Source organism: Dasypus novemcinctus, chromosome 3 (genome assembly GCF_030445035.2).
Source record: "Dasypus novemcinctus isolate mDasNov1 chromosome 3, mDasNov1.1.hap2, whole genome shotgun sequence".
NCBI lineage: Eukaryota > Metazoa > Chordata > Mammalia > Cingulata > Dasypodidae > Dasypus > Dasypus novemcinctus.
This window is the reverse complement of record NC_080675.1, coordinates 151,501,996-151,529,931: the sequence shown is the minus strand read 5'-3', so window position 1 is coordinate 151,529,931 and position 27,936 is coordinate 151,501,996. Positions and strand designations below refer to the sequence as shown.

Sequence of the window (27,936 nt, the reverse complement as noted above, 5' to 3'; positions counted from 1 at the left end):
GTCTATTTAGATTTATTCAGATGGGAGCATGCTGTGCTTCTTGGACATGGATATCTATGTCCTTCAATAGGGTTGGAAAATTTTCTACCATTATTTCTTCAAGTATTTCTTCTGCCCCTTTTCCCTTCTCTTCTCCTTCTGTATATTTGCACGTTTCTTGCTGTCATTTAGTTCCCCGAGATCTTTTTTCTAATCTTTTCTTCATCTGTTCTTTTTATGTTTGCTTTTGGAGGTCATGTCTTCAAGTTCACCAAACTTTATTCTGCCTCCTCAAATCTGCTGTTATATGATTCCAGTGTACTTTTAATTTCATTTATTGTGCTCTTCATTCTCATAAGATTTGCTATTTTTCCATATATGCTTTCAAATTCTTCTTTGTGCTCATCCAATGTCTTCGTAACATCCTAAATCTCTTTAGCCATCTCATTGAATTTATTAAGGAGATTTGTTTGAACATCTATGATTAGTTGTCTCAACTCCTTTATGTCATCTGGAGGCTTATCTTGTTCCTGTAACTGGGCCATATCTTCATGTTTGTTGTTATGTAGTATAATTTTTTGTTGATATCTTGGCATCTGGCTTACTAGATATATTTATTCTGGGTGCAGTTTCTCTTTAGTTTAGGGTTTTCTTGCCCTTTCTCCCTTGTTAGTTGTGTAGTAGGAGATAAGGACATAGTTGGTGCTGTAAGTTGTGGAGGCTCAAGTTGCCCGCATTGCCCTAGGGGCTGATGAAGCTTCTCCCACCTTTCTCCTTTGCCAGGGACAGGGACAGAGCCACAGCAGTGTGTAATAATCCAAATTGCACAGGCCTAGACTGTAGTTGCCCAGAGAGGCATCAGAAGCTTCATGCCCTTTCCTCCCCTGCCTAGTGTCAGGAAAGAGCTGCAGCTGTGGGCAGCAATCTCTGTTGTGCAGGTCTAAAATGACTGCAGTTGCCCTGGTAGACTTCTGACTATTCAGTCTGTGCCAGCTGAATGTACCCGCAGTTAACTGGAAAGGCTGGTGCAGGGCCTGCCAACTTCCTCCCTGCTAGAGGTGGGGCTGAAGCTTAGGCTAGGGCTGCAGTCCAATCTAGGTGAAAGAAGCTGGTCCCTACCATCACTGTGATTTTTCAATGAGCCCTCCTTCCCCTCATGGAGGCAAAATGGTGGCTACCGGTCTCTTTCCAACTTGGACAAATCCAAACTTTAGCTGTTCTTAGGGTTATACTCCAGCCAGCTAAATTTACTAATCAGTAGCTGAAGTCAGTGGCCAATCATATCTTCCTCCCCTGTTTTTGGGAAATGGAGCTTCCAACTCCAGCCATAGAAAAAACTCCCGAGGCAGTATCCAATGCCAGAGTAAGATGATCACCAGCCTCTGTGGCATGGAGTAAATTTTTCTGAAGAGGTGGTGCAAGTCTCCCCAGCTTCCTCCTTGCCGGAGGTATGGCTGGGTCTTAGGCGAGAGCTGCAGTTCGATCGCAATGGAAGAAGCTGGTCCCAACCACAGTTGATTTTCGGTCCACCCTGCTTCCCCTCACGCTTGGGGCGGAGCTAAAATGGTGCTTACCAGCCTCTTTCTGACTTGGACAAGTTCAAACTTTAGCTATTCTTAGTAAGGATTAAACTTTGCCTAATATACTAATCAGTAACTGAAGTCGGTGCCCAATGGTCCTTCCTCCCCCGTTTTTGGGAAGTGGAGCTTCCGATTCCAGCCATGGAACAGCTCCTGAGGTGGCTTGTGCCTCCAGTGAAGGATGGGCACCATCCTCATTCTGTGGTGTGGAGCGCTCTATTTATGAGTCTTCTTACAGATGGGCAGTCTCCTCCTTCCATTCTTTCAAGGATGTTGCAGGATGCTCTTCTTGTCTCCTGGAGACCCCTACCAGGTGCTTTACATAGCTCTGGGTGATTACTAACTGCCCTGCAGCATGAGCTGACTCCAGGAGTTCTTTACTCTGCCGCCATCTTGCTGGTTGTCCTCTGTGTTGTTTTTTTTTTCCCTCTCTCCACTCCCCTGCTCTGCATTTTGTTTTGTTTTGTTTTTGCTGTCTGTGCCCATTTACTGTGTGATCTTCTGTATCTATTTCTCTTTCTGTCTTATTTTTCTCCTCCAGGATTCACTGGGATTCGATCCTGGGAACCTATGATGTGGAGGAAGGTTATTGTCACTTGCGCCACCTCAGTTCCTGGTTTCTGTTGTGCCTCGCCTTGACTCTCTCCTTTGTCTCTCTTTTGTTGCATCATCATCTTGCTGTGTGACTCACTTGCATGGGCACTGGCTCACTGCACAGGCACTTGGCTTACTACGTGGGCACTGGCTTGCCGTGCAGGCACTTTTTTTTTTAAAAGGAGGCCCCAGGGATCGAACCTGCTTCCTACCATATGGTAGGCAGAAGCCCAATCACTGGAGCCACTCCACTTCCCTGTGTGGGTTTTTTTTTTTAAAGATTTATTTTTATTTATTTCTCTCCCCTCCCCACTCTCCCCCTCCTTGTCCGCTCTGTGTGCACATTCACTATGTGTTCTTCTATGTCCACTTCTCTTCTTGTGAGTGGCACCGGGAAGCTGTATCTTTTTTTTTGTTGTGTCATCTTGCTGCATCAGCTCTCCATGTGTGTGGTTGCTCTCCTTACAGGGTGCACTCCTTGCACGTGGGGCTCCCCTATGCAGGGGACACCCCTGCGTGGTACAGCACTCCTTGCGTGCATCAGCACTGCACGTGGGCCAGTTCATCACATGGGTCAGGAGTCTCTGGGTTTGAACCCTGGACCTCTCATGTGGTAGGCAGAAACTCTATCCGTTGAGCCAAGTCTGCTTCCCTGTGTGGGTTTTTAAAAATTATTTTTTACCTGTCCTGTTAGTGTAAAAGTATTTCAAAGTAAAAAGTTAAAAAAAATTACTCAAAATGAATCAAAGACCTAAATGTAAGAGTTAAAACTATAAAACTCTTATAACAGGAATAAATTTTTTGACCTGTGCTAAGCAATGAGTTTTTAGAAATGGAATCTGAAGCACAAGCAACAAAGGAAAAAATAAATTGATTCCACCAAAATTAAAAATTTTGTCCTTAAAGAATACCTTTAAGAAAGTGAATAGACAACTCAAAGAATAGGAGAAAATAAGTACAAATCATACATAAGAAACTAGTATCCAGAATTTTTAAAGAACTTTTACAACAGAAAGACAAATAACACATTTTAAAAATGGACAAAGGATCTGAATAAACACTTTTCCAAAAAAGAGATAGAAATGGCCAATAAACACATAAAAAAAGATGCTCAACATCATTTGTCAGTAGAGAAATGCAAATCAAAACTACAATACGTACCACTTCACAATTACTAGGATGCATATTAACAAGAAAATGGAAAATAAACATTGATAAGGATATGGATAACCTGAAACCTTTCTTCTTTGGTATGGGGATTGTAAACATGGTACTGCCAACTTGGAAAATAAGCAGTTCTTCAAAAAGTTAAACACAGAGTTACCATATGACCCAGTATTTCTACTCTTAGATATATACTCCAAAGAACAGAAAACAGGTGTTCAAATGAATATATGTACAGGAATGTTCACAGCAGCATAGTCATACAAGTCAAAAGTGGAAATAGTTCAAATGTTCACTAATAGATGAATGGGTAAACACAGTATAGTATATCCATATAATGGAATATTACTCAGCCATATAAAAGAGTGAAATACTGCTTTACATTGATAAACTTTGAAAACATGCTAAGTGAAAGAAGTCAGTCACAAAAGACCACATACTTCATGATTCCACTTACATGAAAAGTCCAGCATAGGCAAATCCATACAGACAGAAAGGATATTAGTAGCTGCCAGGATAAATGCATGCCAGTAGACATACACTCTAAATGGGTGAATTTTATGGTATGTAAATTACATCTCAACAACTCAATTATATCTCCAACTGTTATGGTGTATAAGTTATATTTCAATAAAGCAAACTGACAATCCATTCTTAGAAAACACCATAAATTCAGTTTTGAGTCACATTTTCCCACTTCTCTATGCTGTTAACATCACCAAGGATGTAGGAACTTGGCAATTATTAAACTCTCCCTGTGATGGTAAGGCCTTTCTCCCAGATCTCTCCTACTCCTAATTTTTCTTGGCTAATTGGAGAAGTCACAACCATAGTTTATTCATGAGATCAGAGGTATGCTTTGCAACAAGCAGTTATTTTCCAGTTGCTGACCCAGACCTCTCAGAGTTGAAGTTAGGAGCAATGAACTGCACCAGCTCTGGCCCTTATCATCCTTGACTGGCTACTGTGACAGTCTTCTGATTGCAATCACTGTCTCCAGTTTTGTCTCCCTCAATGCACAAGCCACTAGAAAGGCCTTTTTTTCAAATATCAAAGCTGATCATGGCATTCTTCTGCTTAAAATCACTTCCTATACTCAGGATAAAGTGCAAATCTTGAAACACAGCAAGCAAGACTTTCATGACCTGGCCCTGGTGTGCCTGTTAATCTTACAGCATCTCGCCTTGCATCCTAAGCCACAGCCTACCAAACTGTCTGCAGTTTCTCCAGCACTCTTGGACATTTCGTGTTCCCTTCATGCCCTGTGCCTTTGCTCATGCTGTCCCCCCACCTCCCAAAATGGTTTCCCTTTCCTCTCATCTTTAAACGTTCTCCCCCCTAGGAAGTGTTTCTTACTCCACTCTGCAAAACTGATTACTCCTTCCCTGAAACCTCAGCTAGATCCCATGAACATTTCTCTCTTAGTATTTATACTAGACTTGTGTACATATCTGAATTTCTTTTGGTTTGCTCACTGAAGGCAGAGACTGTCTCATTTGTGTACACACATCTGACTGAGAGTGGTTGATTAGTACAGATATACTGATAGAGTAAATGGAATGAAAAACTGGAAACATGAGTCTTTTCTTCCCACTTCCAATGTGGGCCCTAGAAGAGGCTCTTAGGGCTACCACTTTCTGCCACTACTTACAGAATAAGGTCTAAACTCCTCACCAAGTTGGTCAAGGCTCTCTCTACCATTATTCCTCTTCACTCAACTCTTCCTCTTGAATAACTCACTTCCTGCTATTTTAATAAGCTTCATGTTGCTTTTTTACCTCTCTGCCTCAGCAAAGGTAGTCTGCCCTAACTATGCTTGTTGATATTCTACTCTTTTTTCTAACCCCAGCTCAAATGTCCAATTCTCTATTGAAACCTTCCCTACTCCCTACTTCTCCATCTCTAAATTGGAGCCATTACTGCTTCTTCTGTGTTCTCTTAGCAGTTTTTGGCTCTATTATAATATTTTTAGCTATGTACAAATATTTCACATATAGTATGTATTTTTTTTATATGCTCCCTCAAAATCTGGCACAATGTGAGGCACTGAGCAGGTGTCCAACTGAAGGACAGAGTTGGAAGACCTGGTCATCATTCAAAAATGGAAACAGACAGCCAAAGTAGGAATGAAGTAAAGATAATTAATAGTGGCTTTTTCCCCACAAATAGCAGGATATGATCTCCTGGGAGCTAAAGAGTTGATTAACTAAAGATTTCCACATGGGAATCAAGAACTTTTGCATTCCAAGTGAAACTGTGAGCATTCCACACCCCATGCAAGTAGGTCAAGCCATTCTTCCAAGTCTAAAAGAGCTTGCGTTTTCACTTTTTCCTCCAAGGAAGGCAAGTTTTACTGAGTGAATTCCAAACGTCTGGGTCAATGTTTTAAAAGCTTGGTATCTTAGATGTTTTTATTTTATACTTTTAATCCTGTACATTCCTCTTAAGCCTCTGGGACCAGACACTAAGCTCAGCTTTCAGCAGGCCTGATATAACATCACATACTCAACATTTTTGTGGCATACCAGCTCTCTAAAAAGAAAAAAAAATAGATTGTGTTCTAAATCTTGCCTTCCTATAGGCTAAAAACGTTCTTTTAGACAAATATGTTTGACTAACCATACTCAGACCCTTTCCTGTCTTTTCAAGTTTCTAAGCCCTACCCCTTTTTGCTTTCTCTCTGCTTAAAACTATTTTCAAACTAACAGACAAGCCTCTGTATCACATTCTGAAAAGCAAATGACGAGAAATTAAAAGGAAATAATTTAATGACACTGCTTCAAAGAAGCCATAGGGTGTTTAAAACTTCTCAGGAAGGAAAATGATTGATATGGGACTCTTGCAACTTACAAGATTGGTACGATAGTAAATAGGTCATAAGAAAAAATATTATCTCTGAAGACTGATATTTAAAAGAGGGCTGCTTATTGAAAAACTCAAAATAATAACTAAATCATAGTGATTTACTAAAAACACACCCGGGGAAACCTATAGCAAATGCTTGCTTAAACCTGCAATCCCCACAGTCTTAGAGTGCTAGCTAGGGATTAAAGGCACTCAGCGATGACCCATTTGGACAGGAGCAGCAAGCTAATAATCACAATTAGCTCTTTATTTTAAGAAGACAGGAATGGCGTGGCTTCCTGGTTGGGCTAGTCTCCCTGCCTCCTGATCATGGCTCCCTATTAAAAATTCTTCAGTGGCTTTCTATTTCCTATAGATAAAAGATATATTCATTCTGATACATACATACAATTTATGATCTGGCCTTGCTTTTCCACTTCGTCTCATCTCCCCCACTCTGTCCCCCTTTCACTCTGCATTCAAGCTACCCTGAATTAATTGAACAGTCACTTCTCTAGGCCTTTGAACATACTGTTCCCTCTTCTTGGAATGCCCTCCCTTGCTTGCTTACCTGACAAACAACTACTCTTCTTTCAAGTTTTGCTCAAAACCTTTGTGACCCTCTCTCAGACTCCTCCACGCAGAGGAGGCTTTCACTAAACTTTTAGATATCTGCATCACAGCAACTATCACATAGACTCCTAGCAGTCTAGCCCTATTTCAGTTTCTTCCAAAGACCAGGAGTCTTTGACAGCAGCACTAGTAGTTCCAGCACCTAACCTGCCACCTGAGAAATTGTTGGTATTCAATAAATGCCTGTTTGATGCAAGTATTAAAGCCCCAATAAATGGGACCTATATTTCTACTTAAATTGTAATTTCAATCTTCAACCCCCAATTTTTTTTCAGGGCTTATGGCAAGTAGTAGAGATGAGTAAAAATGGCATAGGAAGGGAGAGAGCAAAAGAAGAGACAAACATCTCCAAACTAGGAAATAAGCCCCAGTGTTTATAAATGTAGATGCTGCACACCACCATTGTGCAAACAGCCTTGTCAAATGAGTGGGGCCTATCATTGCTGAACCCAGCTCCCACTATAATGTTGTCCCCAGGTACCAGAGGCATAGGAGGAAGGTTTTGATCTACCTAGGCAATTTAACTGTGCTGGGTCCCACCACAGTCAAATGCAAGCAACAATTGGCAAACCACAGAGGACATCAATTTCATGCCAAACAACCAAACAAAGCTGACCTCCAAAGCCACTGTGGACTTAATCTCAGACAAATACACAGACACTTTATAAAGAATGTCAATGGTATAGATTAAATTTTTTTTAAAAGATTTATTTTATTTATTTCTCTCCCTTACCTTCCCGCCCGCCCCCCACCTGTTGTCTGCTCTTTTGTGTCCATTTGCTGTATGTTCTTCTGTGTCTGCATTCTTGGTGACAAAGGGAATCTGTGTTTCTTTTTGTTGTATCATCTTGCCGCATCAGCTCTCTGTGTGTGCAGCGCCACTCCTGGGTAGGCTGGACATTTTTTTCACGTGGGGCAGCTCAATGCGGGGCACACTCCTTGCGCGTGGGGCTCCCCTATGTGGGGGACACCCCTGAGAGGCACAGCACTCCTTGTGTGTGGTAGCGCTGCACATGGGCCAGCTCACCCATGGGTCAGGAGGCCCTGGGTTTGAACCCTGCACCTCCCATGTGGTAGGCAAATGCTCTGTCAGTTGAGCCATGTCCGCTTCCCAGATTCTATTTTTTTTTTAAGTCTTCATTAGTGAAAATGTCTCTAAGAACAGAGATTATTTATTTGGGGCTGTTATCTATGTAATTTGAATATTTCACTCTGTCAACTAATTCCAGTATATAGGAAACTATTTTTAAAGGTGAATACAGCTAGCTTTTAAAAACAGGGAGAGTCTATGATTTCTTTTTAAAATAGAAATAATGACATTTTTAGGAAGTACAACAAATGCTCAAACAAATGTTCAAAGCTGTCAAACCGTGGTGTTTTGTTTTGTTTTTTTATACCCAGATTATCTAAAAATGTGCAATTCTTTAATCTTTGGTATAAATTGTTAGCTTTGCAGTGTGTAGAACAACGTCTCGCCCCATATAAGTTGCTCAATAATTATTTGTTGAATAAATGAAGGTAAGGCATACTCTTTAGAAAGACTTAAAAAACTCAGAAAACCCAACTGCTATTTATAGTAAAATTGTTCCATAATTGCAGCACCAAGGTGAGCAGTGTAATGATATTCTTTTAAGTACATGCAGCTTTTAAAGTTTAACACCGACAATCAATACACTGTCAAAGGAGGTTCTGGAAACAGAAGACTTACTGGTGTTTTTTTCAGTGCTTGAAGGGGGCAGCCTGAAGAAGATATTCAAGGTAAACAAGAGAAATGTAGACAGCTTCTTGTAGGGACATGCAGAAAGCAAAGAGAGGCATGGCTTATATAATTCCTTAATTAGGAAACCCCTAGACTAAGCCTGATATATATTTTTAAAAGCCAGCTGATTAATGGAGCACATCAACTGTGACTTAAAATTTTCCTATATTAACCTATCTATGGATAACCTTGTATTCCTAACTGAGAGTCTCATAAACTCAAATCCAAAATTCATTTTTGGCTCATTCAATCAAACACATTCTGAGTACCTACTGTGTGCTTTAGATGTGTGTCCCTATGTTATAGGCACACACAAAAAAGGAACAAGCTAAAAATCTCTTCTCAAGTAAAGGGAGACTTGATAGATCTTTCTAAAAAGCAATATACACAATACTCGGTCACAAAGTGAGTGAAGGGGAGCTAAAGTTGCCAAGTTATTTCAAATAGAGCAGAAGTCATTACATGCTCCTGATTTTAGCATGCTAATAAAGTAATCAGATATGCCACAAAAAAACCTAATAATCTTTCCTCTAGACATTCTGAGATAGACATAAGAAGAATGGGGAAAATATTGACTGTCTGATGAAAAAAACATTCCATCACTTCTTTGGGAAATGACTTTGGGTGGCAGACACCCTACAAAATTCAGTTTGGGATGGATTAAGTTGTTACAGATTAGTCCGCTCAGTGATCTTATATTACTATCACCCAGAGTAAATCATCACTCTGGAAGGGGTAATCATCTTAAGGAGATGCCAATTTGCATAAAGACCAATACGATTCTTGTGGAACACAGAAGACAATACCAATCCCCCAAATAACTGATTCTTTAAAGCAGTGCTATCCAATAGAACTTTCTGTGATAATGGAAATATTGTATATTGGCATTGTATCCAACACAGTTATGACTGCATGTGGCTACTGAACACCTGAAATAATGTTAGTGAGACTGAGGAAGTGAATTTTAATTTAATTTAAATAGCCAGATGTGGCTAGCAGATACTGTATTGGATAGTGTAGCTCTAAATCTAATAACTAATCCAGTTACGAAGATAATAAAGTTTGCTTTATTTATGTTAAGGTCAAGAAAAAAGGCATCCAAATTACCCCTGAAGTGTGATCTCTAAGGTGAAAAGAAAAATATCTGTGTTGCATAAATCAGTGCATTTTTGATGGAAAGGTTGAATCACAACAGCTCTTGTTAAACTACAGCAGAGTACTGAGACTGTGTCTCAAAAGCAGAGGGTAGAATTCTAATGGGAGATTCTGAAGTAAGATAATCAGTCTATTTCCAACTGAGTTTTTAGTAGTTTTCAGAACTATATAAGAAGTGAACAAATCCAAACAATGTCCCTTTATTTTGCTAAAATTAGCAGATCTTGGGGAACTGTATCTACCACAGTTAAGTCAGCTCTGTCATCTTTTCTTTGGTCCCCTGCTAACCACCTTGGGGTCCTATATCCTGTTTAGTGTTGCATTAGTTGTACAACCAGCCCACATTTAAAAAATTTTTATTTTGACGTTCTGCTTATTTGATACCATCTAATAAACATTTAAAATTCCTTCCACTTTATTCTACATTTTCTGGCTGACATACATAATATATTTAAAGGAGAAAGACATTATATCTTTGGGGAGAAAAAAGGTAAACCACAATTATTAAGCACTTCTATGTACCAAGTACTTCTGCCATCAGCCCATGAAGCAGATGCTATTATTCTCTCATTTTAGATGAGGAAACTGAACTCATAGACGTTAAATAACTGACCCACCATCATGCTAGGCAGGCAGTGATACAGCTGTAAATTGAACCTAAATCTCTCTGGCGCCCCCCCCCCCAAATCCATGTTTTTTACACTGTATTAAATTGCTTCCTAAGCCTACTTTACAACATAATTTTTGGAAATAAATGATAGTAGAAATGATAGTAACATGGAACTTTCTTTCCTTGGTTTCTTCCACCTGTTCATCTGTCCTTCGCCATATTAAAAAAAAAGTGAAAGAGATCTCTATGAAATGGTTCTAGAATATTTAAAAGATCAAAAGTTATTGTACTAGGAGGTTTTATTTCCTTTAGTTTTTAAATGCACAGATCTTTTTAAAGCCACTGGGGGCTTTAAATACAAAAAATTACTCAAAGGGGTAGTTTAAAATTGCATTCTTGCAAATGGCTTGTTCAAAGTATTAAAAAAAGTAAGCTCCAAATTCACCTAAAATACTTATTCCATTAGGAAAAACAACAACAAAAGAAAAAACAAAAATTTAAAAACCCTTAGCTTATAGAACTGATGCACCCAACCCTATCTATTACTCAGCTATAAATTTATCTTGTACAATAAAACCTGGCCAAAGATGCAACTAACTGTGTATCATACTCTGTGGCGCCAACTACATAACCACTTAAGCACTTAGGGAAAACTAGTCAAATTTTATGGCATCACATACTTATAAAAGTAAAGTGATAAGTAGAAAGAAAGTTTTTTTTTTTTTTTTCTTTTTGAGGTATAGGGGCAGGGCTTGAACCCAGGACCTTGTATGTGGGAAGCCAGCACAAAACCACTGAGCCATATTGGCTCCCTGAAAGTTATCTTTCTGATTAGGACATTTATAACCTAGAATTTTGCTCTCTTAATCATAATCTTTAACAAAAGAAGCTTTAACTTTTGTGTCTGAAAGCAGATGAGTTAAAAAGAGGAGATAGCTGCAGCCCTTTAGTATTTTATAAGAATTTAGTGGTTAAGATCATAATAACCTAGGGTTAAGACCAAATGGGTTCCAATCTTGGTTCAACCCTTACTGGCTTTGAGCAAAGAACTTTGCCTCATTTTTCTCACTTGAAAAATGGGGATAATAACCTATAAATTTGTATTAAATGAGTTAATATATGTAAGGCATTTTTAATAATCATGGTTGTAATATTCTATTTTTTCTATCAGCTTACATACCTGAGAAAATGATAAAATAAATTTCAGCTGATGTTAGCTAATGGAAAGTTTAGAAAAAGAGATGTCTTAAGATATCATACAATTAGTACAAATTACTATATATTTTACTGAGGACATCAAAGAAGAAATTTTGGTGCAGTAAGAATGCCTGATATATTACTCTAAGAGCATATAATAAGCAAACAGTATCATTTTCATATTGTAATATGCCTCATAAAATATAAAAGGATGGGAAAATTCCAATAAGTCACTTAACAGTAAAATCTGTTCCAACTAGAAAATGGTATCTAAGATGGTGGTTTGGGTACACTGTAGTACATACTCCTACACTCCCAAATCACATAAATCTTCTGGAACTTAGAATGGAAGTATTTTCCTTATAGAATGTATTTTCAACTACATGGGGGTTGTTGTGATTGAGTTGCCCCAAAGGAAGTATTAGAGCATTTCTCCTACAGTGTTGGCTCAACCTTTTGGCTTTCTTAAGGCCTCCTTTATTTCCAAGTATACCAGCTGATCTTAGGATGATTTTTCCTTACAATAACCCGACAAAGGAAAAAGACAAAGAAGAAAGGCGATGAGAAAGTAGAAGAATGCTTTCATAATATATCCCAAACAGGGTCTAAGGATTGGTCAGTGGTCCATTAATCTTACTTGTGGTCTGTATAAGGCAGCCCATACTCAATTCTCTCCTGATTTCCTGGAGAAACCCTTATCCAACCCCAAGCTTTGCTTTTCAGAAGGAAAGAAACTGTGTGGCACTCAAGGGAAGGGAGAGAGATCAGAAGCCACGTGAAGATTCAAGGAAGAAATATGAAGATGATTAGAGAATGAAAGAATCTTTGCATTGGCAGGCAACTGAGGTAATTCAGTCCAACCCTCCTTTTATTTATTTTTTTTTATTTTTATTTTTTTAAAAGATTTATTTATTTATTTAATTTCCCCCCCCTCCCCTGGTTGTCTGTTCTCCGTGTCTATTTGCTGCGTCTTGTTTCTTTGTCCGCTTCTGTTGTCGTCAGCGGCACGGCACGGGAAGTGTGGGCCGCGCCATTCCTGGGCAGGCTGCTCTTTCTTTCACGCTGGGCGGCTTTCCTCACGGGCGCACTCCTTGCACGTGGGGCTCCCCCACGCGGGGGACACCCTGCGTGGCACGGCACTCCTTGCGCGCATCAGCACTGCGCATGGCCAGCTCCACACGGGTCAAGGAGGCCCGGGGTTTGAACCGCGGACCTCCCATATGGTAGACGGACGCCCTAACCACTGGGCCAAAGTCCGTTTTCCCCAACCCTCCTTTTAATGCGGGATTCTTTTTCACAGTATCTTTGAGAGATGGCCCCTTAGTCTCTACCTTAATACCACCAATGATAGGGATCTTACTTCCTCGAATCCATGTGGTCCAAGTCAGAAATCTGGGATGCAGCCTAGATGCCTCACACTATCCACATCCAATCCACCAAACCCTATGTACTGTGCCTCTTAACCATCCTTCAAATCTGTCTGCTGCTTCCCCTCCCACTACCTTAGTTTTGACCTCCTTTTCTCATCCCTTTATGTGGCCCTTCAATAATATCTAAAACACAAATCTAATCACATTACTATTCTGCTTCAAACCCTTTGATGGACTGTATGGTTTGTGGAAAAAAAATTGTTAAAAGAAGAAGAAAAAACAACAAGACTTTCATGAGCAAAAAGTCTAAGGTTTTAGCCTGAAACACGTGATCTTGTCTAACTCTCCACTTTGCATCTCAGCAAGACTAAACGGTGATGGCACCTACATGCACCAGGCTATTTCCCATCTTCCTGCTTTTGCTCCTATTGTTGCCACTGGTTGGACTATTCTTCCTTCCATCTGTCAACCAACTAAATTGTTCAGGTATTATCTCCAGGAACCATTCTTTGACACTCTCCCCTGGGCAATATAAAAAATAATGCATGTGTCTACCACTGCATTTATCATATTATACTGAAATCATTAATAAGCTATTCTCCTTCCCTTCAGGTGTGTTCCTCAAGGTAGGGACTATGTCAGCATCCTTAGCACCTGGCACAGGGATCATAGTTGCAAGTACTCAACACATGCTTAGTAAACATCAGGGCTTTTTCTGGTGTAGCTCCAGGGGTCCAACTTTTGCTCCAAGGAGCAATAAAATCCACCTTTCCAGGGAAATACATTTGGCTAGTGCATAAAAAGGCAAAATTTAAATACTACTATGTGACATTTTCACTTACCTAAGTTGCTGTATGTTGCACTACAAGGGCTCAGGTCCATAGGATCTGAAATGCCTTCTTTTTCTTCTTCCCTTTCCAGTTCAGGTAGAGGCAGTGCTGATGTGACTGGACTACAGCTCCTACCATCTTGCTTCACAGCAGTTCTTGGATCCCGTGGAGAGAAATCTTCTGTGGACACTTCATGGGTCACGTGACTGAAACAAATCAGACCACTGTCACACTGACATTCAAGGTACCAGTAAGATTTAGATTTATGGAAGGCAGGTACTTCCCATAAATATGACTAATTGGCCCTAAAGTCACAGCAAGGGTCACAAGCCCCACTGCACCTGCCTGAATACAAGGCAGCACTTTAATCAGCTTAATACTTCTTTTTACCATGATTCCTACATATTGAGAACCCACTTTGGTAGAGGAGGTATGGTAGGCTCAAAGGGAAGTGTGAGAATAACAGGCAAGAAGTGGAACTTTTTTATTTTTATTTTTTTTTAACATAGGGATGGTAATGGTGGCAGTAGAGGGAATAGAATGTTTGACTGGTTAAAGACAAATATACTCAAGTATTTAGTAAAATATTTAATGTATCTCCTATATTATGTTTACTATACTATACTATAGTACTGTAATACCATGGTAGATATTGAATATCTTACTTATAAGTATAGTATATTTAGTATATAGTATTTGCTATACTCTAAAGTATTTACGAAAGGATCAGGAATAAAGTTGATATTAGAATATCTAAATAAGGACATTAAATAATCGTTTTAGTAGGTGAACTGAGGCCAGGTAGGTTTTGTTGCTAGGAGGAAAGAGCATAAACCACTGCTTGTATGCATGCAGTAGGCAAGGTAAATGGAAAAGAAAGTTCCACATTCTAGTTAATTTCATCTATTAAAATAAGTATGAAGTGTCCTGCTGGCCACATATGGATGTATGGTTATCCATAATGCTTTGTGTTCCCAGCCTTATTTTGCCACTGCCTGTCCATCTCTCCCACTCCCCAAGCTGCCTGAACTATGCCAATTCTGTTGCTATAAAGAACAAGAGGATGGAATGGTTATTAAATGCTGGGAGAGAAAACTGGCCTAGTTAGAACATCTCAATGGGCTAGTCAATGGAATAAATTCAAAATCAGGCATCTTTAAAGGCTTCTGAGTCACCTTTCAGGTGTTCATAGACAGTCACACATTAACAAGCAAAGGGTGAGAAAGGAAATATCTCGTATACCATTACATGTTATTTCTAGATTTTCAATTGGCAGTGAGTCATGGTGACAGTTACAACTTTCCTTGTAAAGAGATCTTTGATCACGTGTCATGAGAACATACATCACCTGTGGATTTGAGGGAGTAGATCTGAAGGAGGAGTACCTTCTTATCAATCTTTCATTATGCAAATTATGCATGTGCCTGGACAAAAAAAAATAAGTCTTGAAGTCTGCTGGATACACAACTGCAAAAATATTCTTTCAAAGCTAGCAGAGTCAGAAGCCTCTCCACCCTGGGAGTGAGCAAGGAGCTGGATGTTCTGTTATGGGTTCTGGCTCTTGGGTGCAGTGGTGAGGGGGATAGGAATTTACTCCACTAGTAGCCAAGAGGGTGGTCCATGTAAAGGATGCCTGTTGCAGTAAAACATGCTTCTTTTTCTACCAGGCCACTCTAGGTAATCAACTCAAAAGTTGAGACTCAGAACACAGCTGGTTTCCCATAATATGGAGTCAAAGTAACAAGATGGCTTAACTTCCATGCATTAGCAAAGACAAAACAAAGTAACTTTCTCAGGCTCCACTTAGTTGACTACTGAGATTGTGGATCACTAAATAGTTATCAACATGCTTCAGGAAAGGGAAAAGGTTCTTTGCTGGGCAAAAGGTAAAACAAGCCATTTCTGATATCAAAGCAATAAATAGAAGGTAACTAAAAAAAAAAAAATCAGTTCTCCTCAAGAAGAAAAATGTTAAAGCTCCAGACAATCTTTCTTATTCTAGTGTCAGTTTTAGGGGTTTCCTAAAAAGCCATTTTTAGGCTCCTCTGTAAACTTCCTCTTGCCTTTTCTCTTTCTTTCCTCATTATCCTGGTTATTTTGAAAAGAAAGCTCTCCTTTCCAATCTTCAAAAACGGTTGGTGAGGGCTGATTCAGAAGCTAGGAGTCCACCCTCACTTGCCTGCTTTCCCCTCCTCGGGAAGGGGCTATTTGCAAGGAGCCTCAGCTCTCATGAAAACCACAGAAAGAGCTGCTACTATTAACTTGAGAGGAATTCCTTGGGCCTCTTCCCACATACATGCAATACAGTTCTGTGCTTTGACCTTAAAACAAAATATGGATGCTAAAAAGCAAGAAAGAGAAGGGACTCACCCACTATACTCACTCACACAATTCCCCATTAAAGGAAATTTTCACAAGGTCTTCTTGAGTCTGTTTATCATCTTCTGAAACTCTGATGAACCACAGATTCCAACGAGCTCCAGAGATCTACAAGTTGGGCAAGCTATATGCAAAAGGCTTTACTTCTTCACATTAATATCACCCATTGCACCTTAACCTTTACCTTAGGGGATTGGTCTGGGAAATATGCCAAATTACCTTTGGGTAGCTAAGCAAAGTGAAAGATAGTTTTATTAACTCTTTGAGGACCAAGGAAGAGGCAGCAAAGCCTACATTCTAGATACAGATGATTTTTCATGGGCACACTTTAAATAAGTGCCATTGGTTTAGTAGTAAAGCACCAATGTCAAGTATAAAGTACTATGCAAACAGAGTTGAAGAAAGTCATCAAATGGACTTGCAAATGGAAGCTAAGATTTTTCATCTGCATTTACAGTGACAGCAGTGTCTAAAAGGAGTAAGAATTTTTAAAAATGCATCAATGATATGTCACGTCTTGATGGTTGAGGGAAGAAAAGCTCTTTGTATGACTGAAATGGTAAAAGAGATAGAGGGGGAAAGGGAGAGGTTTTGAGAGTTCAAGCTTAGATGTGGTAACATGCTGGGATTATAAAATGAACAAAGAATTGAGAACAGCATCAGAGGAGGTTGATTCAGTCACCATGTATAAACAAGGTAGACAAATCATCTAGGAATAAATAAGAAAGTAAAATCCTAAGATTAATTTATTAGGTACATTAAGTTTTACAGAGAAATCTAATTTTTGACCACTGATAATTTATGTTTTATATTTAGACATGAAACCGTCCCAAAATAATAAAATGGCACTTTAAAAATACAGTCTTTATCTCATATCAAGGTGGTCTGCCACCAACATTTCATTGAGAAATGTTTAATGTAATAGAGAAAACACCAAAATGAGAATGAGAGAAACCAGGTTGTTTCCCTTTTACTTTGATCATCTGAAAAATCTAGGTGAGAGTATTGGGAATCGGGGAAAATGAAAATTTCTCCTAATCCATCCATGAGACAGGTTGTAACAAATTCTTTAAAATGAAATAGTAAGAAATTTCTAGTGCACTGTATCTTAGCACATGTCTTGAAATAAACAATGACCAGGTGTGACAGTTTGAAGCTTTTGTAAATTCCAGAAAAGATCATGTTCTGGAAGCTAATCCATTCCTGTGGATGTGGGACCTTTTAATTGAGTTGAATTCAATTGGGGGACTTTGATTGGAGTACTTCAGTGAGGCGTGACCCAGGGGGGCCTCAGCCCTCTTTGGAGGTTTTTATAAATGGGAGAAACATTCAGAGACACTCTCGGTGAAAGACAATTGCCATTCTACACTACCACATGAGAGAGAATTCTAGGATGACCTACAGCTTCAGAAAGGCAGAAATACACTGAAAGGCTGAGAAAGAGGCCAGAGGCTGTGATCACTGGAGCATCCTGAAGGTGAAGCAACACAGTCCGTGTGAGACGAGCCTTTTGCCCGATTGGCCACAGCTTAGCTTGGGGAGAAAGTTAGCCTGGAGGAGAAGGGATAGACCAGCCACTATTTTGCCTTGCCATGTGGCACTAGTCCTGAATCTGCCAGCAGCTGACCTTTGGTGGGATAGCATCTCTGATGATGACTTGATTTGGACATTTCCATAGTTTAAAAACTAAGATTTACCCTAATAATTCCCATGATAAAAGCCAACCCATTTCTGGTATTTTTACATTGGCAGCCCTTAGCAAACTAAACACCAAGGTAATTTGATTTTTATTTTCTCAGGGTAAATACAATTGTACATCTATTTAAACTATAAAGCAGAACTTATCAGTTAAGTGGCCCACAAAGAAAAGCTATGACTTTTTTTTATTTCTGCTATTTAAATTAATGTTGAAACAATTGCTAGTCCTATAATACAACGTAGAAAGCTTGTGATAACTATAACTTTCACAACTTGATCCTTGATAGGTTGGTTCAAACCCTGACTTAGCCTATTCTTTGTCTTGGAACTTAAGCATTTATTCTGCTTTTATAGTGGAAGACAATACACATTTGACTATACTCTTCAACCAGCTTTCTTTAGTGGCTAGTTTTTAACTGGAATTTGGTATGTCTGACTTGACACAAAAACCATGTCACCATCTCCACAAAGACATCTCATTTTCTGAACATGTAGCGTGAATTTAAGTTGTTCAAAGGAAATAGTAACACTTTTACAGATTTGCTGTTATACCCTTGCTAAGGCTGTATCTCATCAGCCTGCAATATTCATACATAGTTCAAAGCTGCAGAAACAATCTCCTGCTGAAAGCTCACTTGGCTTACCCAGGTGGTAGGATTAATCATTATAGCATCAAATGAAATAATCCTTTAAAAAAAAATTTTCCTGGAAAATTCATTCAAGACAGATTTTTACAAAAATTATATTAAATGTCCGAATCTTGTTTTTAAAAGGCAAATAAAATTCTACATTAGAACAGATTAAAGACTTTTACTCACCCAAGTAATTTCCAAATTTAGGTCCAATTTTATCTTTGATTTCTACTACCTTCATTTAACTTTTAACTTCAGAAGGGAGAATAAATGAAATCAGGCTTCTGTAGAGACTGCCTGCCTCTTGGGGCAAATGCTAGTTTTGTTCTGTTTTTTTAAAGATTTATTTTTATTTGTTTCTCTCCCCTTATGCCCTCCCGCCCCCACGTCTGTTCTCTGTGTCCATTCACTGTGTGTTCTTCTGTGATCGCTTCTATCCTTATCAGCGGCACCGGGAATCTGTGTTTCTTTTCGTTGTGTCATCTTGTTGTGTCTGCTCTCTGTGTGTGTGGTGCCATTCTTGGGCAGGCTGCACTTTCTTTCATGCTGGGCGGCTCTCCTTACCGGGTGCACTCCTTGTGTGGGAGGCTCCCCTATGCAGGGGACGCCCCTGCGTGGCAGGGCACTCCTTGCGCACATCAGCACTGCACATGGGTCAGCCCCACATGGGTCAAAGAGGCCCGGGGTTTGAACTGCGGACCTCCCATGTGGTAGGCAGACGCCCTATCCATTGGGTCAAGTCCCCTTCCCTGCAAATGCTAGTTTAAATTCCCATTTACCAGCTCTCTCCAGCAGCTACATTTGTCTTCAGCTGCCCAAGAAAGCCAATAAACAAATGTGTGATTTAAAAAACCTCCCTAAAAATGAGACGAAAGCACACCAGAAACAAAATTGTACAGTTTTGTTACTTGTTTCCAGAGCTGCATATTTCTGTGGGATTGCTGGAGACCATGGACCTTTGCAGAAATATTTGTGCTGACATACGAGGATAAGAGTTCAAAGTTATCAAATCTCACATGGTTGTAATCTATTGGAAGGGGAAAAAAACCCACTCCATTTTTTTACTGTTTCTCTACCTCTTGGACCCCCCACCAATGTGACATTTCTTAAACCTATCTCATTTTCCAGGTCACCAATTTGATTTTGCTATACCTCCCAATTATTGGCATTTACAGGTAGAAATGTATTGTGCCCATTGATCACTTAGTGTCTCCAATTTTCCACTAAGCCTTCTGCAGTCCTTAACTTCAAACTTCAAACTTCTTATCCTGAACTGAGGTTAACCTTTAACCGTGATCTGACGAGTTCCTGCTAATATGTCTAACAAATGTAGCTCTTACTGGTGTGAATTAAGTGGTGAGGTCCTGAACAGACTGTAATTTTCTGCCACTGTACAAATTCGCTTTCTTTACAGATGTGAACAGCAAATTAAAAGTGTTGTCAAGGTACAGACTGCATGACAGCAAAGCAGATAAAAACAGAGGCCACTGTAAATCACTGTCATCTTCATAATTGCAAGAAAAATTACAGTTTCAAAATCCTACGAAATACAAAGTCAGAACAGTATCTGCAAATTTACAGAAAAGATAAATTAATTTTAGGAAAGAACAGTACAATAAGGGTTGCCTTTCTCAATAACAGAGGTATAGAAACAATTTCTGGGCATCACAATTGGCTCACTTCTAAAGAGTGGGGTGAAGTACTGATACATATTTCCTGAAAAGGTAGGATATTAGAAGAAAATACCCACAGCCCTCTCCAAGGTGACAAACCCAGGAAGGATACAGAATGGCCTTTCAGGAGTCCTGGATTTTTCCTTCATGCCCAGAAGCACTGGAGAAGTAAGACACTGCACATTTTCTTACTTTCTTCTTATCTCCCTCAACTGCCTGTTCTGCCCTTTCAGAGCAAGGAGATGCTGGATGATTATGTACACTTAATTCTTCAAAAACACTGTAGGCTCACTGAGAGAATAGATGTAGGGAGGGTTTGGGAACTAACAGTATTCAGAACCTATTCCTACTTGATTCTGCACAAGCTGGGAACTTTTCTATTTAGTTCACAAAAACACACTAGGAGGTAAACACAATTATCCTCACTTTACAAATGAGGAAACTGGCATTGAGAGAAGTGAACTGAATTGTATAAAATTACATGGGTACTTAGGAGGTAGAGTCAGGATCTGAACTCAACACTGTCCAACTCTAATGTTTGTGTTCTTTCCACCACACTGTGCCATGCAGCCAGCTTGGTGTACTGCAGAGACTCAACAGTAAATGCTTCCTTATGAAGATGAAGAAGTAAAAGTGCTGTAGCAGTTTGATATGGTTATGAATTCCAAAAATAGATACTGAATTATGTTTATAATCTGCTCTGTACCTGGGCATGATTAAGCTATGATTAGGACTTTGACTGGGCCATGTCATTATGGTGTTGAGTCCCCACCCCTTGGTGACTCCTACCAAGGGGACTCTCAGATAAAAGACATGGCAAAAGACAGAGTTGAGGTTTTTTGATGTTGGAGTTTGATGCTGAAGCCTTAAGCTGGAGCCCTGGGAAGTGAGTTCACAGAACAAACAGAAGCAAGACCCTGGAGGAAAGGAACCCAGGAAGCCTGAACCCTCACAGACGTGAGCAACAAATTTGCTCCAACATGTGAAAATAGTCTTTGGTGAGGGAAGTAACTTATGCTTTCTGGCCTGGTATCTGTAAGCTCCTACTCCAAATAAATAACCTTTATAAAAACCAATTTCTGGTATTTTGCATCAGCACCCCTATGGCTGACTGGAACTTGGTACCAAGGAGTGAGGAAGTGCTTTTGCCATTACTGAAATGCTAGAACCATTTTATAAATGCGTAAGGGGTATTTTTTTGAGGAACTGTGAGATGTTTGATAGAAAAGGCCTAGATTGCTTTGAAGAGACTGTTGAGAGCAATATGGATGCTAGAGAGACTTTTTATGATGCCTTAGAAGTAAATGATGAAACTATTATTAGAAACTGGAAAAAAGGTGATCTGTGTTTTAAAATTGCAGAGGACTTAGCAAGATTAACTCCTGGTGTTTTATGGAAGGCAGAATTTGAAAATGGAGAGCTTGAGCATTTAGCTGAAGAAATTTCCAAAGTAAACCTGGAGAATGCAGCTTGGCTTCTGCTTGCAGCTTATAGCAAAATGCTAGATGAGAGAGATATACTGAGGACTAAACTGTCAGGCACAAAGGAAACAGAAACTAATTCTGAAAATTCCAAGCCTCTGGAAATCAAGCTCCCAGAAGAAAGTGCCCCATTGGAGGACTTAACTAAAGCTGGAACTTGTAAATCAGGATTGAAGATGCAGTTATCTTGGAAAGACTTATGGAAAGTCTTACTGTCTGATGGCTTGGACCCCTGCTTCTTGCATGCCAAACCAACAAAGTTTTTGAGAGAGCTGGATGAACAAAACTACTGTCGGCCTGGAATAAAAAGGACATGGAAAGGACAGATTGAAGGGGAAACTACTTCAAGAGGCAAACCATGGCAGCTGAGATCTGGAATTAAGACATCACCCTAGCCCAAGAGAGGAACCCCACCCATGTGTGCAGAAAGGGTGAGTTTGCCCCAGCAGTTGAAGAGGATGGATGTTCCTGCCTGATGTTCTAGGAGAGTTTTGCTGCCCCAGGGTGCAGAGAGGGTGGAGCACATTCCCCAAGAATTAGGGAGGTTAAGGTCAGCACCTCACAGGTCTGAGAGGGATGGACCTGTCCCCCAAAGGTTAGGGAAGGCCAGGTGGTCAAATCATTGCTCTGAGAGGTTTGAGCCTGTATGCCAAAGGTTAGGGGGAATGTTGTCTTCACATCACTGTACTAGGGGGGTTAAGACTCTAACCCAAAGATTGGGTAATGTGTAGCAATTACCCCAACACTCTTGGAGGGAGAGGTCTGGAACTTGGTCGACACTCAGATACTTGATGAGGATGGAACCAAGAAAATGGCCGTTGGGCAAGACTGTGGCAAGGCACCAAGGAGAAGAAACCATCATCTTAAGAATGACTCTCAGACTGAAATCCAATGGAGGGTGCCCTGCAGGTTTACTGAACTGTAGAGGACCCTTGACTCATGTTTCCCTCCCAATTTCTCCTTATTGTAATGAAAATGTTTATCCTTTGTCTGTCCATTTGTGTATTGGAAACAGATAAATTGTTTTGTAAGTTTCAGAGGTCTATAGCAGTCAGGACGTTGTCCCAAGACAAACTATTTCTTTAAATTGATTGTGATATGATTTAGTACTTGCATTGTTACTGATTTAAGGTTTTTTCAAATATTATAATGTCTTTTTGGAATTCAGAGGGAGTGTAGCAGTTTGATATGGTTATAAATGCTAAAAATAGATACTGGATTATGTTTGTAATCTGGTCTATACCTGGGCATGATTAAGTTATCATTAGGGCTTTGATTGGGCCACATCATTAGGGCACAGATAAAAGGCATGGCAAAGGACAGAGTTGAGGGTTTTTGATGTTGGAGTTTGATACTGAAGCCTTAAGCTGGAGCCTGGGAAGTAAGCTCACAGAGGAAACAGAAGCAAGACCCTGGAAGAGATGAACCCAGGAAGCTGGAACCCTTGCAGATGTTGGCAGCCATCTTGCTCCAACATGTGAAAATAGACTTTGGTGAGGGAAGTAACTTATGCTTTCTGGCCTGGTATCTGTAAGCTCCTACCCCAAATAAATATCCTTTATAAAAACCAAACAATTTCTGGTATTTTGCATCAGCACCCCTTTGGCTGACTAATACAAGTGCTTTGAAAAGAATAAAGCTATTATTGAATATGTGGTTTTAATGCTTACAGATGTGCTCTACATTTGAAAATCCCTACTTCCTTCCTGATCAAAAAAAGATCATTATTTACATGCAAAAGAACTTCTTTAAATAGGAGCTGCTCTAGTATAGAAGACTGTGTTTATAGATATTTGGCTACCTAATAACAATCGCTACCACCTCTACATTTACTGAGTGCTAGGCACTGTGCTTAAATATATATCATCTAACAATAACATGCCGAGTAAGGCTTAATATTTCCTTAATAGCAAATAATGATAGTAGTCAAAACTTACATAGTGCTTATTAAGTGCCTGGTGCTGTTCTAAGCCATGTTTTCCAAAAGTGGCACTATCGACATTTTAGGCTGGATAACTCGTTGTTGCGACAGGCTGTCCTGTGCATAGCAGAATCATAGTAGCATCTTTGCCTCTACCTTCTAGATGCTGGACTCACTCTGTAATTCCCCAGTTTTAACAATCACAAACACGTTCAGACATTATTAAAAGTCCCTATGTCAACCCAGCTTTCTAACCCCTTTACATGAATCAATAAGTTTAAAGTCTCACAACCACCTACAGGGCAGGTTATTAACGCTGTTTTACAAATGAAGGCAAGATAGCCCAGAAAGGTTAAGTCGCTTGCCTCAGGTAACACAGCTAGTAATTAGTAGAGTTGAGATTCAAACCCAGCAACTGACTCAAGAGTCTGTGCTCTGAACAGATTATTCTGCTTCTTAGTTTAGAGATGAGAACAGTGAGGAAAGCACAAATAATTTGTCTAGGATAACAGAGCTAATAAGTGGTGAAGGCAGGAATTAAACTCAGGGCTGAGTGATTTCACATTCTAAAATATTATGTTAATGGTTATTACAAATTATGTGTTTAAGAATTACCTTGAGAGCTTGTTAAAGATGCAGATGTTTGGCTCCCAGCTCCAGGGATTGACTGATTTGACTTAAAACTCCAGGATATGGCCCAGGAACTTGCATTTATACAAACAGTCTAGATTTTTCTGATGGAATTGGTATCAGGACTGTACTGTAAGAAACTATTTTTTCACTGCCTCCCTCCCCCAGAAAGAGAAGGAGCAAGGTATAAAAAGTGAGTAGGAAAATTTTAAGTAAAGGAGCATCATTTTTCAGAAGTGATATAGGCTGAAAAGGGGAAATAAAATAATTTAGCAACCACAGATAGACTATTCAAAATAAAAACCAGTGTGGGGGGGCACTTCACATTCACTAGTATGCATGCCTATTAAAACATGGAAAATAAGTGTTGGTGAGGATGTAGAGAAACTGGAACCTTACTGCACTAGTGCTAGGAATGTAAAACAGTACAGCTACTGTAGAAAACAATTTGGCGATTTCTCCAAAAGTTAAATACAGAACTACGATGAGCAAGCAATTCCACTTCTAGGTATTGAAAGCAAGGACTCAAATAAATATTTGTACACTAATGTTCATAGCAGTATTATTCACAATAACCAAAAGGTGGAAGCAATCCAAGTGCCTATCAACAGATGAATGGATAAATAAAAGGTGGAATATACATACAATGGAATACTGTTCAGTTGTGAAAAAAGAATAAAGCGCTGATACATACTACAGTGTGGATAAACCTTGAATACATTATGCTAAGTGAAATATGCCAGACTTAAAAGGACGAAAAATGCATGGTTCCACTAATATGAAATGTCTAGAATAAGTAAATTCAGACACAAAAGTAGATTAAAGGTTATCAGGAGCTAGAAGGAGGAGTAACGGAGTTTTTATTAATGGGTACAGAGTTTCTATTTTGGGTAAGAAAAAAATTTTGGCCATAAATGGTGGTAATGATAGTACAGCATTGCAAATGTAATTAATGCCACTGAATTGTATACTTAAAAATGGTTAAAATGGCATATTTTATGATATATATATTACCACAATAAAAAAATAATTTAAAAAATCCAGGGGAGTTTTGGGGCCATTCCTAAACTTCTGAGGTTTATTCTTTTTTTTCTTTCCCTCCCCCTCACCCACCCTGCTGTTTCTGCTGTCTGTGTCCATTTGCTGTGTGATCTTCTGTATCTATTTCGCTTTTTGTCATCTCGTCTTTCTCTAGAATTCACCGTGATTTGATCCTGGGGACTTCTGATGTGGAGAGAGGTTCTTTGACAGTTACGCCACATCAGTTCCTAGCTGTACTTCACCTTGACTCTCCCCTTCATCTCTCTTTTGTTGCATCATCATCTTGCTGTGTGACTCCTTGCACGGGCACTGGCTTACCATGTGGGCACTTGGCTTTGCTGTGCCGGCACTCAGCTAGCCACATGGCCACTTGTGTGGGCACTCAGCTTACCACGTGGGCACTGGGCTCTCCAAACAGTCACTGGCTTGCTGCGCAGGCATACTTTCTCTTCTTTTTCACCAGGAGACCCCAGGGATCCAACCTGGGTCCTTCCATATGGTAGGTGGAGGTCCTGTCCCTTGAGCCACCTCTGCTTTCCTGAGGTTTATTCTCAGAATACAACTATACACACTCACAAAATGTTATAAATGATGATTTGGCCTGGTGCAACAGTTATTATTTTGATTAGAAGCTCTGCCTGGATGAAGACCACTCTGAAAGGAAGAAATGACACCTGTGACAAGAGCAGTAAGTTCAAGTCCTCTAATGTGCAGCAACGTCACAGTTATAAATATCAATAGAAGAGAGCAGAGAGCACAAGGGGGGCAGGTCCTCAGGAAGTAGAAGGACCACAATGCTCACACCTTCCACCCGCACTGCCAGAGACTCCTCCTAAAACATCTCTTTGCTTCTGCTGTTCCTCTAACCCACCATCTATAGATTTCCATGGCCTGCTGAGGTCTACCTACAGGTCTTCAAAGCCCTTCACAATGGGGCTGCAATGTACATTTCTACCCTAATTCCAAACATTCTGAGGCACAATCCTTCAGCTCTAGTTAAGCCAATCTATTTCTACATCATGATCCCCAGTACCCTGGACACATCACATTCTACATCTTTGCCGTACCTCTTCCCCTTCCTAATATGGCCCCCTTCATCTTTCCATTTATTCCAAACTCATCCAGTCTTCAAAGACTAAAGAAGTTCTCCATTATCCATGATGTCTCAATGCCCACAGGGACTCTTCCTTTTCTGAACACCCATGGCAGGGGACTGGGGGTTATAGCGAGCACTCAGAAAAATGCATGTTGAAAATTCAAACCAGGTGGGATCTGGGCAGTAAGGCACTAGAGAATTTCACCAAGATCTGTGTCCAGACTTTTCCCTGCAGGAAAATGCCTGTACCTCAGTGGAGAATGGGATTGGGAAAGGTTCCGATGTGGTACAAGCCAAGTGGGGTGGGACATCACTCCTCCATAGAATGTATGAGGAACAGGATGTCTTCTCAGATGCAGAGTGGAGCTTCAACTGCATGCCAGCAGCACAGATAGGCCAAATGACTAATTCCTGAGGCTATTTTATTCCATGACAACGAGGAGTAGGAGGTATCAGTGTGCCATAGTTACTATCACTTTGTTCTTTGTAGGCAAAACTTTCTCCCTACTTTTAATAATATTAACAAATCACCATTATAGAGGCACCATATGAGGACAAACTGCTTGTCTCTGGAATTAAATATTTAAATATCATCTGATGGGAAGCAGACTTGGCCCAGTGGTTAGGGCATCCGTCTACCACATGGGAGGTCTGCGGTTCAAACCCCGGGCCTCCTTGACCCGTGTGGAGCTGGCCCATGCGCAGTGCTGATGCGTGCAAGGAGTGCCCTGCCACACAGGGGTGTCCCCTGCATATGGGAGCCCCATGCACAAGGAGTGTGCCCCATAAGGAGAGCCATCCAGCGCGAAAGAAAGTGCAGCCTGCCTAAGAATGGCACCACTCACACGGAGAGCTGACACAACAAGATGATGCAACAAAAAGAAACACAGATTCCCGGTGCCGCTGATAAGGACAGAAGCGGTCACAGAAGAACACACAGTGAATAGACACAGAGAAAAGACAAATGGGGGGGGGGGGGAGGGGAGAGAAATAAATAAATAAATAAATAAACCTTTTTAAAAAATCACTTAGGGGCCCTTGTGGTCTCTGAAGTCAGAGTCTGGCTCTGCCACCTCCTTGTTGGTGGCCCTGGTGAAGTCAATGAACCTCTCTGGCCCTTAGTTACCCATAAAATGGGAAGGATGCATTGCCAGAGCTGTTGGAATGGCTGAGATAATATGAATTAAAATGTTGTAATAATTATGTAATAACATACTGGCATTTAACTTCAGATCAGTTAAACAAGCAAACAAAACAGACCCAATAGGTGGGAAATTCTTCACTTGATTTTTCACTCTGAAATATATCTATGATGGGACTCTAAGTCAGTTTACTTCTCTGGTGTTTTATCACCTCACCAAATGAGGAAATAATGGAAAAGGAACATAAAGCTGCCTGAGGCCTACCCATCATGGTTCACATAAACATTACCATTCTGCATCATTCTGTGGCTACGAAGAAGGTATTTATTAGTTTTCTCTAAAACAGGATTATTTAAAAATTCAACATTAGGACTTCATGTACTAGTCTAAACTTTAGGAACAATATGTCAGCAAATGTAGATGTGCACCATATAAAAGCTGATAGGCCAGAAGTTTTCATTAGAGCAAAAGAACATGAGATGGGAAGCGGATGTGGCTCAAGCAATTGGGCTCCTATCTACAATAGAC

The 27,936-nt window shown here is 40.1% G+C and overlaps 1 protein-coding gene across 14 annotated transcripts in view; it reads right to left on the bottom strand.

Annotated features, from left to right (window-relative positions):
• PEAK1 (pseudopodium enriched atypical kinase 1) overlaps positions 1–27,936 on the bottom strand; it is a 331,862-nt gene that overhangs the window by 27,243 nt on the left and 276,683 nt on the right. For all 14 annotated transcript variants that reach the window (XM_058294572.1, XM_004468162.3, XM_004468166.3 and 11 more), the window contains one exon: positions 13,728–13,921. In XM_058294572.1, the coding sequence (XP_058150555.1) occupies positions 13,728–13,921 (194 nt within the window). The remainder of the gene's footprint in view (positions 1–13,727; positions 13,922–27,936) is intronic.